Here is a 19,978-nt window from a genome sequence, read left to right on the forward strand (position 1 = left end):
TCTTTAAGAGACAGCAGAAGAGAGCATGAAAACAAGACAAAAAGTGCTCAGTAGGAAAACAAAATGAAAAACTTGCCTTAATATCACACCCATCCATGTCTATCACACAAAGATTTAGATGCACTCTCATACTCTTCTCCTACCAACACCAGTGGAAATACAGATTGGTGATTACCCAAGGGCACTACACCATCTCCCAGCAAAACTGCTACTGCATTTTTTTTCAGACTTTTGGATATACTCCACAGAGTTTGCAAAATGTTATATTTTATTGCTACCAAGGTCACAGTAGCATGAGCTTTCTTTTGCAATCCATCAGAAGAATCCAAAAGACAGGATCATGCAGAGAGTATTGCAATGCTAACCCACAGAGCCACCATTCTGGGCTGTTTGCTGCAGCTTTATGGCCAAGAACCTTGAGAACAGTCTCCCAAACCATGCTTGTTCACTGAAGCATGTAGAAGTCATATTGTTGGTGATGAAAGAACATAGTACATACAGACTTGGCAGATTCCTGACCTCTACAGTTTTTGACAGTCTCCCAAATGTAAGACTTAGAATGTCAGACTGACCCCACATCTGGCAAGAAAAATAGAAGTACTGGTTTTATTGAACTCTGGTTCAAATCAGATTCATTTCCATAAGAAAAAAATACTGATTGTGTAGTATTAATGTAATATTTGCATTTATATATAAGTATAAAATTAAATTTACTGTGCAGATTTTGAGAGTCAGAAAAGCTCATACACTATTACAAGGAAAAAAGAAAAACTAAATTGGTGGAGTTTGCATATGCAGTATTTCTTATCTGTCAAAATGCTTCAAATTAAATGAGAGGAAAAAAAATTTTGTGCATGTAATAAAGTTCTGCATTCATTTTTTGGCCTGTTATCATTCTTACTGCAAATGCTAAAAAGAAGCTTTTGACTCTGCTATTTGAATCAGAAAAACTATCAGCAACTTTATACTATTGTGAATATGTGGGTATATTGGCCAAGAATGAATCTTTTAAAGTTTGCAATTGAGAATTTAAGTGATATCCCTAAAATCCTCATTCTTTTTTTCTCTAATTTTCTGACTTCATTTCTGAGTCAGAGACAGAGAGGGTGGAGGATAACTCTACCCAGTCCATTTGACCAGGCAAGAAGCCCAAGAAAAATGATTTTTCCATGCAACATTAATAAATAGTAATATCCCAAAGTCATTTTATGAGACTTCAATTAGTATTTGAACTTATTGTACAAATTACATAGCTGTTTTTCAAGGCCCTTATAGCATTGCATCTCCTCGTGAATTGTAATTGATTCTGTGGTTTAGGCCACACAGTATGTATTTTTCTTTCACATTTTCCTTCTGTATATCCTTTGGCTTCACCATGAGTGTTACAAAATGCTATACAGTTTTTACATGGAGATCACCCAGGTGATGTCAACATGCAATTTTTGCCTTCAGCTCAACCAAAATGCAAGTGACTGGGTTAGCATCAAGACAGATTTATCCTGTTAAAATTCTTGCAGGTTTGTTCCTCTCCCCACCCTACAAGGTACAACCTGCCCACCAGTGGCTTTCTGCAGGCAAAGACCAGTACACGAGACGGACTCTCGAGCTCACGGCTCACCTGCATTCAGCTGCAATACTCTGCAGTGAGATAGTTCTGATTTCATATAATCAGCTAAAAATAAGACAATTATCTGGGAGGATGGGATTGACTACATTTAACATCTCTGTTACCCTACCCACAGGCTACATAACTCATTCTTAAAAAATCCTACCTCTAGAAAACAAGTTTATATTGGCTTCTTAAATCTCAAATAACCCAAGAGCAGACAGACTACAAGCAAGTATCTGATGTTTCAATGCACTAACTGCAGAAGAAGACTGCTGACCACAGTGCCCTGCCTTCCTCAAGGTACATCCTTTCCGTAATCCAGCTTTACTCAAATTGATCAATAGCCTCTCTCACCCAGTTTAATCTGAATTTGGATACAGTTTCAGCCAGAACACAACAATTCTTATGCAAGTTTTACCAAGAGCCGAGACTCCCATCAAAAGACTCCAAGATAGCACCAAGTATGAATCTGCAATGGGCATTTATATTTGCACTGCAAATAAAATATCCTACCAGGTCTTTCCAATATAAACACAATGTATTGTAACAGCCATTACTGCACACTTTTTCAAATGAAAATAATGAAGAAAATAAAACTGTATTTCTTACTTTCGACGGAACATTTCTGCAAATATGCAGCCAACACTCCAAAGATCAACTGCTGTTGCATAACTGGACTGAAGCAAGACTTCAGGAGCTCTATACCACAAAGTAACAACCTGCAAAACAAAAAGGAACAGAAAAGAGAGTGCTTAGCTGTAGAATTACAACCTCCTAAGTGCTGTACATACAGCTTCCACTTAGATTAATCTATATTGTAAAAACTCACATATTAGCGCCAAGTGGTTTAGCCAACACATAGAAAAGGGCCTTGTATGGAAAATCTCAGTATCCACAGCTGCAGTGATGAAGACTCAGGATGTGTGACCATTTCTTGTTAAGAATATTGCAATTCAGGGCACAACAAAACTATAGTTTTGGAGTAGAGTATTGTGTGACAATCACAGTCCAACACCACACTACCAGCAACTCTTTGAAGCTTTTGCAGCTTACAGATCCCAAGCACTTTCCAGTAGAGATTTGGACTCTCCATAGGGCAAATGTTAGTCAATTGAACAAGGTCTTGTTTTCCTACCTTTTGTGGATATAGATGTAGTCATGAGAGCCAAAGTGAAAGCAAACAAGCAAGGGAATACTGTGGTTTTACCCATAGGACATATCAGAATCTACAACATGTCTGTTCTCAGCCCTTTATGGTTTATGCATTATTTTCTATAAAATAAATTGGGTTAACTCAAGTGCATGGGCCAATTAGGGCAAACATGTTTGACATGCATCAGAAGTCTCTGAAGAAACTGAAGCAATTTTAACTTTTTTGGATACATGTTAAGTCAAACCTTTCTCCAAGTTGTCCCTTACCAAAGGCATTAGTGCATTAGTCTACTGTGGTTTCCTTGCACACAAAGAAACCCTGAACTGTCAGTTTTTAGCTAAACAACATAGCAGAAGGATTCCTGGCAGATTCCTGAGCTTTACAGGTGTGTGAGTGTCTCTGCCTACGTGCTGCTGGTCAGACCAGCAGTAACTTTTCTTACACTGTATGTTCAAATGACACACTTTTCCCACAGACAGATGCCATGTAAAGCACCTGCTTTTAGTCTGTTCTTGTTCCTGGTGGTTATGTCACAACACGTTGTAGGGACCCAGTGGGAATTTCACTGGCACTGCTCCATCAATGTACTTTGATAAGTCCTGCTCACTGGACCCACAACAGAGATGGGACAGTTTATATTTATCCTTTTGTATCCCACAAGTAGACCAAATACAGATGAGGCTGACTGTCTCTTCAGGATATTTGCAGAGAATTGCAGGAGCTTCTGCAGAGTACTGTGTGAGCTTCTACCTTGCTAGAATATAATCTCAGAGCCACAGGAGTATTCCACCCTTGAACACTCCACATATAATCCAGCCATAACAACATACGACCATCAGCTAAATGCCAATATTTTCTTACTCTGTGCTATAATTTAAACCTCTGACTATTGTTATGGGGACTGGCAGGGTTTCTACAATTACTGTTTTTTTCTCCAACAAACATGAAGATGGGAGATATAACACTCAGAAGAAGCATGAACCAAACCAAAACTCTGGAAAAAAGATGGAAACAAAGACAAATATAAGAATAAAAATAAATTTTAAAATTATGTTAACTAGGATAGTGAGTTCTGAATTTCAAGACCAACACAAAGAAATGTGTAAGAATAGTGGGGATTTTTATAATAACAATGTAATTATCTTCTGAAGAAAAACGACAATGGAAGTAATCAGCTGAATTTGCTGGTCAAAGCCAGATGAAACGAAGGCAAATAAAACATTTATTATAATTGTTACACGCCCTGACAGCCTTTGGAACCAGTGAATGGCTATTGAAGGGAGATTCATGGATAACTGCAAGAGTGGTCATATTTGCTGAACAGTTATTTTAAACACTTTGATGTTTATTTATAAAATTTGCCTATGAAGCAGTTCAATAACACAGTACAAAGCACTGCACTGGCAAGCTACACTGCCAGATACCCACTCTCAGAAACAGATTCCTGTGTGGAAGTTGGACTTTACTTAGCTCTGTTTATCTTGTTCCTGATTTGCTACCATACCAGTGATGCTTTTATGAAATATTTCTCTCCAGAAAAACCAGAAAAGTTTCTTCAGCGATTCACTCCAATGAAAGAAGACAAATATAACTGAAGGTCAGGGATTCTCTCTGGAAATGCCCTGTCTGAATCAGATATAATTCCTCCTAAAACACATTATTTTTCCTAATGCAGATGTATCTCTCAAACTGAACCATGGTTTTATTTGCACAGTACATTCGTGGAAAAGCTTACTGAAGGAATATCACCTTGAGAAATTAGATATAACAATTTCAACCCATTACTGTTTGTGAATGGCTGGGTGTAGTGTCAGGAGGAAGAGCTGTGTGATCTCTGATCTGTAAAATATATGTTTTCCAAAAGACTAACAATTAAATTTCAGCTAATGCCTGACTGCATTATAGTCAGAGAAGAAGGAAGTTGAGCTGATTTGATATGCTCTGTCATTCATGTGTCATTATAAAAGTGATCAAATAACTTTTATGGTTTGTAACATGCAAGTCTGTGTTTCAAAATGTCAACCTGAAAAGGATCAAAATGTACTAAACGTCAGTTCACAAACAAGTAGTGCCACAGATGACTCCTTTTGTGGTCAGGGTCTTCTCCTGAAAAGCACAGGATGATGCATATGATGCAGTGGTTTCAACAGTTTCACACTCTCTCTTACCATAGAAACCAAGAAAATATTTTTGGACATTCCATTAACATTTGCAGAGAAGTAGAAATGAAAATTATTCTGAACACAGGATACGGTGAGGCTGAACAGGCAGGTCATCACTTCCTCTTTAGTGTGGCTCTGAGTGAAAAAATGCTTTGCTTAGGTATGTCACACCACCAGGGAGACAAGGTCTCCCTGAGCAACAGCACACTTTAAACAGCTGCTTGATTAAGTCCCATTTTTAGGATGAAAAAAGCATCAGTACATCTCAGTTAAATTCTGTCTCTCCTGAAAACCTGACACACATGAAATGCAGCACATGATGATTGCTTTGTATGAAAAGGATTCATGTTCACATGCAGATGAATATCCTAAATTGTGCAAAACTCCAAAATACTTTGGGGGTTGTACACTTTAGTGACCATGTTGCATTTTGTTCCTCTTTCCTAAGAAACTTCTCTCCACTGCATTCTCCCTGCTCTGCTCACCTTGGCTGGTCTCTTCAGCTCCTCTCCTACATCAGCCACATTTCTACCCCGTCCCATGACTTCCTGGCTTCTTTCCACTGCTTTCCTCTGCCTTCCAGTCACACACACCAGTGGTCCCCTGACAGCATCACCAAACATGCCTAAGTCCCTGCTGCTCCTGTGCAAACACCCAGGTGGACACAGCCTGCTGCCCCTGCTGTATCCCACAGGCTCTGCCTTCCCTCATATTCCTCATCAGCTCCTTTGCACTTCCAAGTTCCTCTAAATTTCACACCCAGTCCTGTCTTCTTCCAACTGCCTCCAAATGCTCCTGGGCAAAATTATCTCATTTTCCCATCTTTAGCTTCTTAGTCCACTCTGCATGTCCTGAAGACACCATGTAACATTTGTATTTAATAGATTGAGCTACATATGAAAAGACTGAGAACATTCACACACTGGAAGAAGTAAGTACCCAAAGACTTAACTAAGTTCCTTCTCCAGTGCACAATTTATGTTACTACTATCCAGAAAAGATTGGATGGTATCAGGTAAGAAGGGTATCAGTAGCTGCAGATCACTACTTCTAACTATTTAAAAGTTAATAAATTTAGGCAGCGCTTCATGATGAAAATCAATGACATATGTATCTGAGAGGCAGAAGAAAGGAAAAGAACATGTGCAAAAGTTGACTGAGGTTCTGTCTGAATCTCTGAAGAAGGAAATGTGCTCAGTGAGAAGCAAGGGCAAAGCTGCTTTTAGAGTAAGATGAAGAAAGAGAACTGCATTTTGAAATAAAGATTTCTGCCTTACTACATCTGACAGATGTGGCTATCAGGCATCACCTAACCCAAGGAGTTTCAACCCTTCACTTCATGTTACCTGTTTCTGATGAAAAATCAAATTAGTGGGAAGCATCTACTCACAAGCAACAGAAGATCTAGGCATTGTTACAGTCTCATGTAATTTCCATTTACTTTACAGAACAGATTTTTATTTTTGCATAACTGCCTAATTTGAACAGATCTCCACAATACATAGCCCTTCTCAAATATAGTTGCTGTCTGAATAGCATTCAGTTCAAAAAAGACAAAGACAAACAGTGGTTTAGGGATGGGGTTGAGTAACAGACACAAAAGACTACATTTCAGTTTGCCACAGACTTTAAGTACAGACCAATGCCCAGTTGCAGAGCTACACGAACAAAGCAGGGATCAGACTGTTACACTATGTCTGTGCTAGGAAATTAAATGGGACAGGAAATGTTCCTTTGGCACTGAGACCAGAAAGTACAGAGTGGCCTATGTCCATATTATTAAATTCTCAGCCTCCCAAAAAAGGTGACCGCATGCAAACTGCTTATTGGGAATGGTCTTTGGTCCATGCTTAACTGCCAGCACCTAGGAACTGTCTGGGGAAGGGCTGCTTGCAACAACTCATGCCAGGAACCATTCTAATAATTTAACAGTATAGACAATTGAGCTCCAGTAGCCATGAATGTTTTCTGGCACTGTTTAATCTAGCAGCCAGTGAGTCACACTGTGGCCCCGGCTCTTCCTTTCACTCCAGAAAGAAGGCATTTTGCTACACTTCCCTCATCTCCTCTGATTCAGAGGTGCCTCCACAAGAGTGATGGGGTGGGGGAGGCATGGCCTACTCCTCATCTCACCCAGCCACTGCTCTTACTTTACCCTAAATGTGTTGCACAGGTCAGATGAACACACACTGCATCCATGGGGAGAATCTGACTGGCCCACGTCTTCCTTTTAAACATCCAAAGCCAGATGAGACTAATTCTATACTATTTAGTTCTGAAGGGACTTGGAAAAGACCTGTAAAACCTTCCAAAATACTAACTTTCACAGAAATCATGTCACAAAAGAAATTAGCAGGATGCTTAAATTCACATAAAGTATCCTTGAATTAAAGTAAAATTCTTCTTGTAAACATTTTGCTTTTGTGATTGTGGTTTCTTTCATGCTCTTTTTGTATGATTTTGTTCATTATATTGGTGATTAGATGCTGGCTCCTCTTGTTAGTTAAAACATTTAAATCTAATGAAAGATTACTTCTAAATTTATTATTTTATGTTCCTTATAATGGTTTTTAAACTCAGGTTTTTTGTTCAGTTCTCATTAACAAGGCTTTCACATTATCTTCAGGACATCCTTTTGACTGTTTTTCATTTATTTTTGTCCTTTCTTTTTGAGTAAAATGAGGGACCACAGCTACAGAATATATGGTACAGTATGCAGACTCAAGCTCTTTAGTGTAGCTTTGTGGTCTTTCAATTTCACAAAAACTTTTTTGCTTCAAACTGTTCATGAGGGTTCAAAGTGCAATCTTAGCAAATTCACTATAAACCTGCTACTTTACAGCTTGTTCTTCAGGTCTGGGACTGTAAAACAACTTGAAGAATTTTTTTGAAGCTTTGTAAAAAATGTCTTTTCAGCTGTATGACTGAACTTGACATTTAGCACAGATTAGCTGGAGAGGACAGAATTATAGACAAGCATATTGATTGAAGCCTGGCTTCAATCCTCACTGCAAAGAGAGGCTCTCTGCCTAATCTACCTCCCTTTGTCCTGTGTGCTGCTCTGAGTCCTCCTGACAGCCCAAGGTGGTCCCACTGCCCAGTCCTTTTGTGTGACATCCACCACCACCCCCTCAGCATGCCCTGCTCTGCTCCAGCAACGATGATATTTCCCACTTCCCTGTCAACTTCCATGCCCTCAAGGAAAACTCCAAAGACCTCTGGAAGTGGATCACACCTATGCCAAATAGGGACATAAATTTTTGTGTGCATGAGTTCCAGGAAATAAGGAAGGAGGTAGTCTGGGGTGTGCTGGAGGCAGAAGCAAGGGGAAAAGATGTGAGGAAGGGAGGAGAGACAATGAATACCCCATTCCACCCTGCAGCACCATGCACAACAATTCCAGCATAGGCAGAGAACACATTCAAAACCCACCTGTCCCACAGGTGAAATGAGGGCAAAATAGGGAATTTTAGCATGTGCTAAATTTTAGCCTTTGTACAATGATGTATTTTTCATCTCTGGTTTGGAAAAGGGGTGTGTCTCCTTTACTTGCTGCAAATTGTCTTACTGTGTTTTCCTATCACTATCCTTAAAGCATTCACTGAGCATCATTCTGTATTTATAAAGTAAATCTAGGACTCTCTTTAATCTATTTTTTATTCCTAATAATAAATACTCTTTATCTATTTAATCCATTATTATTCCTAACTGTGACAGAGAAGGTAATAATTGCTACATTATATGATGTGCTTTAGTTTCCAGGAATAGTATCTGCCCGAACACTTGTACTTGTTTAATCTCTTTTTTGAGTAGTGCTTTTTTCACTGTTATTTAACTGTTTTCAGTTCCATCACAGAGATAGGTACAACTAGAGAGAAATGTTTCTTTCTTAGAAAAAGATTATTATAGTTTGTCTGTTTATAGAAACATTAAAATAGTTTCCCTTTTAAAGTAAGTGTGTATCAAACTACCCTAGTGACTTTTAAAAAGCGCTTTACATCCTGACAAAAGATTTAGCATAAAAAAAACATTAAATCCTTTCTAGTGCTACGGGTCTCATGAAGTGCACACGGTAATACTAATTTTATTCCTTTATTCATATTTGTCTCCATTTTGGGCACAAGCTTGATGAATTGCTTTATGAAAACTGGAATGAATGTTGTTTTCATTCCATGAGTTAGATCATCAAGCAAAAGATTATTTATTTATAGAAGACACAAATCCTGATCACATGTACCACCCACTATCGAGTCACTGTTTTAGAATGGGATCTCCTGTTTTTGTGATTTGAAGGAAACATGGTTTAGCATCTACTGTAAGACAACATGACAAATAAAGAAGCCATTCATTTCTCAGATGTTCTACACACACAAAACTAACCAGAATTTTCCTTTTTTTATTTCTAGGAAGAACCACATCACTCAGTGTGACAGGTCTGCTGAAGAGCATTTCTAGGTACATCCGTTGCAGGAGGCAGGAACGTGTGTGCGTGTGTGTTTGCACATCATGTGCTAGCTGAAGGCACTTCACCTACATTCAGAGGGTTTTACCTTAAAAGTCTCTGTGCACTAAACATCTTTGTGGAACAGCTACTAGAAAGGAAAAAACTGGCTCTTAACACGAGGCAGTATTTAAACCACTAGTGATTCAGACCGTACCTCAAAACTCATACAAGGAAATATATTTCTACTAAGCACAATATTTCACAGAATTCCCTACACAGACAATGTAGAAAACATTTCTGAAAGAGCACCTGAGACTTCAGATGAAAAGTGAATACAAAAAAAGGAGCAAAAATAGTATCAGCAACACTACTCTACCTGATCCAGATCCCACAAAAGTCAGACTTTCCAGGACTTGTTGCGTCTTGAAATCAAAACCATGATTTTATATTCTCTGAGCTGCACAACTCTGTTCTTCACAACAATGGTCAGTTTTGCATGCAGTGAGACTTGTGCTTATTACTGCAAGGTATTTACAGATAGAGATACTTAACACTGAGAGTGACAGATTTTAAATAGAAGTAGCCATTCTTCAATCATGCTTCAAGACTCAACAATCAAATCTGTAGACCAAAACAGCAAATTCTAATAATCGCTTTTAGAACTTAAAAAAAAAACCTGCAAAGGCAAAAAAGAAATAAACACCACTGTCTTCTTATGCAGATCAAGTCAAACACTAATTTTAAGGAAGATGACATTTCCAAGCTAAACTAAAACTAGAAAAACCTAAAAATACCTAAAAGGTGGAAGCCTGAGACCATGTCTTGGAATACAGACCTTGTTCTGGGTCTGGCTGCAGCTATCTGGCATGTTTCCACTTGCTCAGTCACCCTGGCATTAGCTAGCCCAGGGAACAGTCCTAACTTCTGGAAGCACATCTCAGGCTTTGTTTCAGTTGCTTTGCTCTCCTCTACATCTTTAAGCCACAAAATCAACTAATCTGGCACCCTGCATAGTCCCACCAGATGGCATCTACCTCTTCTACAGTCTCTCACATCACTTATGCCCTATCCCTGGGAGCAGGAGAACACACAGCTCTAACTGTGCCAAGGACCAAACCATGGCTGTCTCATGACAAGATCCCCCAAAGTTGCTCTAGTGACTGCCTGGCCTTTTCTTGGGTTCATCAGACCAGAGAATCTGAGCCTTCCCACCCACAGCTGGACTTGATAATGATGACCAGCTTTCCACTGCCACCAGAAAAACAGAGTCTGGTTGACAGAAAGAAGTGTTCCCACTTCCTCGGGTGCTGTGTTGGACTCCAGTCCTGAATAGAAAAAGCCAAAATGAAGCAAAGCCACCACAGACCTCTCCCCCATGGAACTTGGGCCCACTTCTGTCAAGCCTTGAACAAAAGGAGGACATGCACAGAAAAGCCACAAAGAATGGATTAAATTGGACCAGTTCCCTAGGTGAGAGGCTTTACTGTAGTTTGGGAGTCTAGACAGCAGAAACTTGGTGCAAACGAATTCTACAAGATACTATTTTCATTCAGTTGAGAATTAAACTTAGAAACTAATGCAGTGTCTGAAGGCAATGTACCAATTTAACTGAGAGCCTGGTATAGTAGATAAAAGGCTGGTGGAACAGTATCTGTCAGAGACAGTCATGTGAAGCAATAGCTTAGAGTAAAAACTCCTGTATTACAGCAAATCTCAAAGACAACCCAGGGTCACAAACTAGTCAGCTTCTCTCCAGCAGAAGTCTCACTTGGGATGTACCTCACTACTTCACAAAGTGCAGACTTTAACTGGCTGATCATGGCAACCATCACAGAGCTGGGCCTTCCTACACCTACAGCATAAAGAATTTGAGCAACTCTGAACACTGCAAATCTGTTCCACACTTGAAACTGAATGCAGTTGATTTATTTAAATATGTGGCTTTAAACTAAAGTAAGCAAAATTGTGTATGATACCACAGAGATAAAACTCCTAGGAAATACCTTTCAAGAATTACATCTGGGAAACATAACCCTCATGAAACACCTTTCTAAAAACAAATGTGAAAAGAGATTTGCAAATACACACAAAGAAAGTAAGAAAAAGTTTAACTTTTCCATATACAAATGTAATATATGCATAGGTGTATCCACTCATATATAATTAAAACTACCACAGTCATTAGAAATCAATCTTGAAATAAACATCACCAGGACAAAGATCTGCCACAGACATGTAATTTCTCGCCAAAAGCAAGAACTGGAGAGAAAAGTCAAAAACAGTAAGAGGGGTCTTCAGGCTGTCTGAATCTCCCATTTAAGTGGCTTTGTGAGCTGAAGACCAATAAAATGCTGGGCACAATCCACTGAGGTTCTGAAGCTCTTTTTAGCCATCTTTAGTTACCAAATTCTTCTTCTTACTCTGAAAGTGTCTGCAGGTCTTATGTGCAGGTGGTCACACACACAAGCAGCTGTGTTGGGAGCTAAAGCACTGCACTGAGTATTTTTGGTAAACAGATACCCTTGGTAAATGAATGTTTTCAACAGAAGTCCATATGGAGCCCTACCTGGTGAAGCCTGTAACCAAGACTGGTGGTAGAAGCAATGTATGTTTGCATCTATGTTAAAATCTTGTGCAAATGTTCTGAGGTTAATCTCCAAGTGGAAACTCAGTCGAAGGGGATTTAATTGGCACCTCCTACACCCAAGCACATTCTTTGACCACTATGCTAGGGGTTTTTTGGGTGACAGCTCTTTCCTTGCCTTTGCTGAAGCCAAATCACTATTCTGCCAGGAGCATATGAGTCATGGGGCAAGACTGTGTCTGAAAGCAGCTGAATGCTTAAGAACAATCAGCTGGAAGGGGCAAGGAGCCGAGTTTCTGGATATTGCTTTGGAATGTGTATGCATTTTACATTAAGACCATCACTGGATAAAAATAAAAGCAGGTATTAATTACATTAACCAGGCTGGATTCTACTTTTTATCTAGACAGATTATATTCCACCTCTCTGCTTCTAATGGATGGAACTACTAAAAATTCTAGAAGACAGCACTCTGCTTTCTTCTGTGGAGAAAGAAGCAACATCTATCTCCTTCCTTGCTGCTTGATACACTACTCAGTAGCCAAAACTAGAGTTCACAGCACTAAGTGAAGCCCAAGATTTTGAAAGAAAACAAAAGAAAATTTCCTCCACTTATAAATGCTATAGGATTTTCTGAATTGATATTAACTCTCTGAAGATTCAGCAGATAACCAGAATGTTACAGCTGATTCAATACTAGACCTTGACAGACATTATTTCTCAATTTTAACATCAAAGATTGTATGATTTATGTTATTTTTCAAGAAGCCACATTACAAGGAAAATTATATACAGATAACATTGTATTGGATAAACAAGACCTTAATTAGTCTAGATCACTGAAGACTCTACTCCAGAATGGTGACAGACCTATAAAATATAAAATGTTTTATTTGTCAAAATAATGTTGTGGATCAGACTTCTACAGATAACACTCTCAAAACTGATACAAAGCATCAATTATTTATGCCAAAGAGATAATAGCTTAAGACAATACAAACAGGAATGTTCAAGGTAGTAAGTGCTTTCATGTTACAAGTTCTCAAGTCTGAGGGCACTGCATCAGGCTAAAGGACAATGAGATAAGAGCAATATTGCTAGTTACTAACAAATGGCAGATAAAAGACCTCTTCTGGATTCTGATTAAGTGACAGCATTCTACACATTCCTGCGAGTTGAGAAAGTTTGCCTGAGAACAGCAGCTATGTTACATGTGAAGCACCACTAAACAAGCGTATCTCTATGTTTTCAAATTCCAGCGTGAGTAATGGCTCTTTCTCCCATCTCTTTAATGTGAACAGAAGCTCCCTCTCTCCTTCTGGACACGCAGGAGTAACTTGTCATGCTTCAATTTCCATCAGGACACATAAATGTATATGCTGCAAGTAAAGAGAAGTAGTGTAGGACTCCGTGGCTTCGAGCCAATGTTTACAATCCCCCGGGTGGGAAATGACGGGTGAAAGGCTCTCCATGGCAGGCTGTAGGAGGCTTTGCTGTTGCCGACAATGACCTTCTGCCTCTATTTTCAAAGTAGCTCCCCTGTTAACTCCTTGAACACTGCGTGCAGAGAGGCCTTACAGAGGAAACACTTTCCCTGAGAGTTCAAATCCATTTGAGGCATCTGTCTGACAGACTCAGTGGTTAAGGGAGTGTGGACTCATATGTGTACTCTGCATCTGCTGTTGGAGTGTGGCAATGAGATGCAATTTTAGTAGCCCTGAACTGGGTTTAGTTGTGTTCTGTGTGATACAAAGTGAATGTTCTCAGCTTCAGAGAAGGTACATCAATTTACAGGCACAGGGTTTTTCCAAACACTGAGCATAATGAGTCTCCAGGACAGAAGGAAAAATCCAATATATAGAGATATGTTTTAATTCTCTCTGGCCAGACAGCAGCACATTGTTTGCTGGTAGTGGCAACACCTTCTCTAGGGGTCTCCTCTTGAGGAAAGAGGAACAATACTAAAAGCTGAAGACAGACTGAACCACAGACTGGTGCAGTGAAGATACACAACAGAGCATCCAGTGTGGAAAGGAGATGTACTGCTTTAAAAAGGTTTTCCCCCTCTCCTGCCTGAGAATGTAAAACACATTATTTAGGAGATCTCTTCTTGTGTCACATCCCTTTTGCTGCTCTGTAAATCACTCTTGGCTCCTAACAGTTCAGGAAGAGTCCTTATAAAAAGTTAAAACATACTTACAAAAAAGGCCTTCTAAAATGCTTACTGCAATAAATACTTATCTTTGAAAATAAGAGAATAAATCCAATGAAAACTAATATTCAAGCACTAGCCTAGATGCTTTATTGGTCTCAGAGTGACAGCCAAGTGCTCTTGTGAAAACATCAACCTTACTACAAGTTAATCTTGGAATGTTTTCCCCTCATATTTGACACTTGTCTAAGCCTTTACCCCACAAAGATCTTTTCTCAGAAAAAAATCACTGCATGCAAAAAATTCTTTACATATTCCCTGAAAGGGAATAAGAGTGCTTACCATCTCCAGAAGACATTCACAGTATTAACAGCCACATAGAGACAGCAGCATCTCTCCTCTCCTTGAATTTTTAGAGGAAGTGCTATAAATAATATCCTCATGTGGTCAGGAAATACTTGTGCAACATCCATGTGTGGCCTCATGGATGCTGAGGAGGAGAGAATACAGAAACAGGACCAGGAGCCAGAGCTTCTGCAGAGATACCAAGCCCAAGTATCAGCAGCTCTGAGACTGACACAGATCAATAGCTTCTGAAGCTGCTGCATTGTCTAAGGTTCTAAACTTAAAGAGGAACAGGACAAGCCAGCAGGACCTCAGATGTTCTTCTGAGGCAAAAAATGTTTTGCATGAGAAGCCTAATGCTACTAGGCTGTGTCAAGAAACACAACTGGACATCTCATAAAAAGCTCCAACCTAACTCCAAATATGCATGTAATTCCTAGCAATTTCAGTCAGAAGCTCTGAGTGGTTAGAGGAATACATCTGCAGGCAGTGAAATCATTGATACTTAGATTTATGCTTGTTTTTAATTGTTAATACTTTAGAAAACAGTTTTAGAAACAAAAAATTAGAAATACGCTATGTTCCCTAAAGAATATACAATTGCAGCTATTAAATACCATTTTTTTTCCAAGCAAAATTGCATCCTGCAAGGAAACAAATTTTTTATGATAGCAAACATATTTTGATTGGAATATTTTTCTTTTCTGCTATTATGAGGTTTTGTTACTGCTGTTTAAAATCACTAATGACCCTGTGATCAGAAACTATAATTTTTCAAGAGCTAACACTTTTTAGAAGGATAAACTCAGGCTCAATTTAGAGCAAGTTAGTTTTTGTAATAAGAAGCTTTTACAAAACATGGATCTAAATGACCCCTTCTTAAGTTTTTTTATTTACAAAGCATCTTTAAACACCAGATAAACTTTGTTTTGTTTTGGGCTTCTGCATGAAAATCTGAAAATGGAGCTTCTTTGAAAAGAAGTAGGAACAAGACTAAAATAACCATGAGCACAATCCAGGAGAATGAAAACAGAAGTGAACAGAATAACTAATGAAAAAAAGAATTATTTTTAGTTAGAGCAAAGGTGTCATTGAGATCAATAAAAGAAGCTTTTAGTGCTTCTTCTGAATAACTGAAGTGTCAGCCAAGCAACACGCCTTGAAATCACTTACATGGAGATTAACAGTATTTCTTAGTACAAGTCTGAGGTGTGATCTTCAGGATGACAAATAGTGTAGAGTACTGGAGATGACCTCTCTTAACCATCTTGCCATTCCTATCTAGAGGACCTGGGATAAACAACAGTTGACTGGGAAATGCCATACACAAGAAATGCTATCTATGTGCTGTATCTCATGTGTGAGATATGTGTGTCAGGCACAAGTGCAATTTTAATCAATTACATCTCAGGCAAATACAAAGTAGATTACATACCACTCCCATAATAAGTGATCTATAAATCAGCACATTTTTCAAAGTTTGAAAGACTTTCATGGTCCTTGACTGAAGAAGGAATCACTGTACTTAAGAGAAATGAAACTTATTCTAATTAATATAACTTCCTGTGAAGTTTTAACTATTTTCTAATGGGTAGCATCTCACTACATGGAAATACATAATTTTTAATTTTTATGAAGAAAAAAGGGCAAATCTGTAATTTGGAAGGTGATTTTGGTATTGGTACATTTATGTTGCTAAGCATGGGCTGGCTCTTGAATTTTGCTGACTTAGGAGACTTAAGACTCATGCCTGTCAGTGATCAGGAACAAGCCATATTTACCCCTCCTGTAGATCTGACCCTTTTCTTTATCTACTGCTTCTACACCACTTTGACAGCTTGTTTCCAACTGACATCCCTAACTACGAACAAATTACATATATAGATATCACTAGGGACTATAACGTGTGGAGAGTCTTTAAAGGGAGTAAGAATCTGTTCCCACATATGATAGGATACACAATGGTTGGTTATAAAGGTATGAAGAAGGCATCCATGCATAGGAAACACCACAATAACTAGTAAAAACCAAGTAATTTTGCATCAAGGGCTACTGGTCACTGGAAGATGGTCCAAGTACATCTAAAAATGCTGTATAAAGATACGAAAACTTAAGCTCATAACTTATTTCTCATCAATTGAACCTGTTGTAGCTGCAAACCCTGTCACTGCTGATGGCTCTCCTCTCCATACTGACAGCCTTCACACTGCATCTTCTTCGGAGAGGTGGCCTAGCACTCGCAATCTTGTTCTTGTTTCTTTTCTCTGCTATGTACTAGCAGAGCAAAATGACTTAACAACATTGCATATAGTAAAACAGGAGTATGAAACTTCCTTAAAAAAGATGCCAACATCTTAACTATATATAAAGACAAAATAGAAAAATGGTATCAAACTCACATGTTTATGCAGCTTTTTGTTTTTATCCAAGTGTTAATCCTATACTGTGGGCATTTCCCTAAAGCAGATAACTGTAAGGTCTGATTTCATTGATGAGTTTAAAAAGGCAGCATTCACTGCTACTGAGGGTCTCCTTCTTGCAGCTGTTGCTGTGATGGGTTGTATTTAATGAAATTTTCTCCCTCTTCCCTCTGAAAACTTAACACCTATGATTTAACATTTTAAACCCACCTTCTGTTCAAACACTTCACAACAATAACAATGCACGTGCATTGATGTAGTTTTATTTCTTGTAACAAAATCATTAGATTCATGAAGCAACAACTGAACTGCTCCATACACAGTATATAGTTAAAACTGCAGAACTGAAGCCAAAATATGCACAGCTAAAAGGAATGTTACAGGGGGGCCTCTCTTAGTGAACAAAGCAGGCTCAGTTTGGCTCTTTTTCCCTAGCGCTACCACATCCGCACATCGTTAGTTGGAAAATTCCAGATATATGCTGTAATTTTTTGTGCTTTTTTTTCCCAGTACACTTGAGGCTTTAGTGTCCAGATGCCATTTTCCCCCCCTTATCTGTCCCTGCTAGTTTGGGTCTTTGCCAGTTGTGGTCAACAATTAATACAGCAAAAGAAAAATACAGTACACTCCCTGGCAACTGGCAGAGGCTCACAGGAAATACCAAATAAAAACTTTATTATGTATTGTTTAACTATTTTGTTTGCCTGTGGGCCACCCTGTTGTTGGTGTAATTTAGAAAAGCATGCTCCATCTGGATGATCTGTGCGCAGGCTCATTGTTCCCAGAATCTGTCACGCACAATCACTGCTTCAGCCTGTGGCCCTCTGCAGAAAGAAGCAAAGGCATGGCAGCCCTCCAGCCTGCATTCCTTTTCATTAGACAACTTGTGACCAAATGTTAGAATAGAAGAGTAACCTTTTAATATTCATGTAATTAATTTACTTTCCCCTTTAATTATAAACCTTCACGTGAAAAGAAGAAAATAAAAAGACTTCCCTTCATGATTCTCCTCCCTCCCCCATCCTTTCTATCTGCTTTCTGGGACATGGAAGGTGCTGGTTTCATTACACATAGGTACCAGTACTTCTGTCTATTGGGAAATTCGCATGGCCTGAACATGTTGGCAGGCTTTTGGTTTATGCATTAATTGGTCTGGTACATGGAATAGATTCTGAATTATAATAAAATGGGAGAAACTTAATTCTTTCCTCTATACGCCCATGCAGCATCTGCTTCCTTGTCTTAATCAGTGGGGTAATCCATTGAACACAAAGCCATTCTTCTGTATTTGAAAACACAATAGACTTCTAATTGAAGTTCCCTTTCACAGTAAGGTCAGCATATGACTCAAAATACTGTGTCACCTTGGATTTTGGCTGTGCAGGGTTAGATGTATAGGCAGTGCTTAGTCAGTTTTGCTTTCCTGGAAAACGGTGGCATTTTTTATGTTAGGTTAGACCAATGTTGAACTACCTAACATGATGCAAAAGTTTGCTCCCTACAATTCAAAAGTGCATTTGATTGCAAGTGCATCTGATGCTTTAAGGTCCCATCACAAGAGTTAACTTCAGCACACTGAACTGGGGGCCTAAATTCATCATAGTAGTTCACCTTTTAGTTGCCACAGCCCATTCAAAGGAATCCAATTGTAGTAGGTTATAATTCGGGTAAATGAATCTAAGTAGAAACTGCCTGTCTTCAAGGCAGCATTTAAGTTCTTATTGCCTGATTTTGATTGCAGTTTAAATAGGTGATGAGGACATTAAGGATTCACAGCCACTTGGCATATCAAAGGATGGGGGCCCAAATAGTCAAGTATCCTGTGTAAGATGCAATGGTTTCTATGACAACTGAGGAACTGTTACTGAACTTCACTCATTTTTCTTTTAATAAATAGGTATACTGCCATGTTAAGTCTGCAAGTGATCAATATATATGTTAGTGGTTTGATTAGCTCATGCATCAACCCATCAGAGGAATGGAAAGCAGCACAAGAGATTTTCTGTTGTGGTCACTTCACCAAAAAATAATGTAACAAGTCAGAATGTTTTGGATGAAGGCAAGACTTAAAAATGAAAAGTCTTCCACTTAGTAATAAAGCAGCACTCAATTGAGTTGGAACAATTCTGCCTCTTCAGTACCTTTAGCAGGGAATATAACAAAAAAGGTGACATTTTCCATATTAATTACATATTCAGGGTATAATAGTTCACATATTCACTATGAAAGAATTCCAGTTATGTGTCAAATTAAACTGCTTGCATATAAAAAAATAGTATCTTCTGTCCAGAAGGCAAAGCAGCAACTAGAAATAAAAATGAATTCAAACACTCCTTGGCCTAAAGCAACAAGAAATTAAAAAAACCCAACCAAGTATAATACAACAAAAAAATCCTTGTAATTGTGCTTAGTATGGCCTAATTTTTCCTGTCAATGCATTGACTATCTTTTTATGCTTCTTCAACTTCTTTCTGCTCTCTTTTCCAATTCCCTCAATGTACTCTACAGTCTGCTACAGGTGTGCTCTAAAATATACAATTATTATTATTGCGGGAAAGAAAGATGTTACAAACTGTGCTAGGCTGAATTCACAGGAAGAGTTAGGATGCTGAATTCACTACAACTAGAACTCTACAATTTAAAAAAAAATTGCAGTATACTTATGAAAAGTCATTTAAGATGTAACAGAGGTCAAGTTCCTCCCAGAATTTCCAGATTCTTCCCTATTTTCACTTCCTGACAAAATAAGCTTAAATACTAATGTAACAACTCAGTATTTAAATCTACATGAATTTTAATGACATTGCCCAGAGAACCATGAGAATGAAAAGCTATATGCATAACTACACCTGGCTGCTTACAAAGATCAAAGGAGAAGAATACGCTCTCACAAAGAAATCTTCTTTCCTCTGAAGAACAGGAGACAATGTTAAAACCCTTGATTAAAATAATCATACTGATTAATTGAAAAAATTAGTCTATTAACTAGGAATTTATCATTATAGAAAAAGTAAATGCTTGGCGATAAATGCATAATTTGGTAAAATGTCTTCAAAAAAGAAAGCAGATCTTCATTCAAACAGAAAATCAGATCTTGATTCAAATTTCT

The 19,978-nt window shown here is 38.5% G+C and overlaps 1 protein-coding gene across 3 annotated transcripts in view; it reads right to left on the reverse strand.

Annotated features, from left to right (window-relative positions):
• CDK6 (cyclin dependent kinase 6) overlaps positions 1 to 19,978 on the reverse strand; it is a 126,238-nt gene that overhangs the window by 31,071 nt on the left and 75,189 nt on the right. For all 3 annotated transcript variants that reach the window (XM_079301037.1, XM_079301039.1, XM_079301038.1), the window contains exon 5: positions 2,219 to 2,328. In XM_079301037.1, the coding sequence (XP_079157163.1) occupies positions 2,219 to 2,328 (110 nt within the window). The remainder of the gene's footprint in view (positions 1 to 2,218; positions 2,329 to 19,978) is intronic.

This window comes from Erithacus rubecula (genome assembly GCF_903797595.1).
Source record: "Erithacus rubecula genome assembly, chromosome: 3".
In the NCBI taxonomy this organism is placed as follows: domain Eukaryota; kingdom Metazoa; phylum Chordata; class Aves; order Passeriformes; family Muscicapidae; genus Erithacus; species Erithacus rubecula.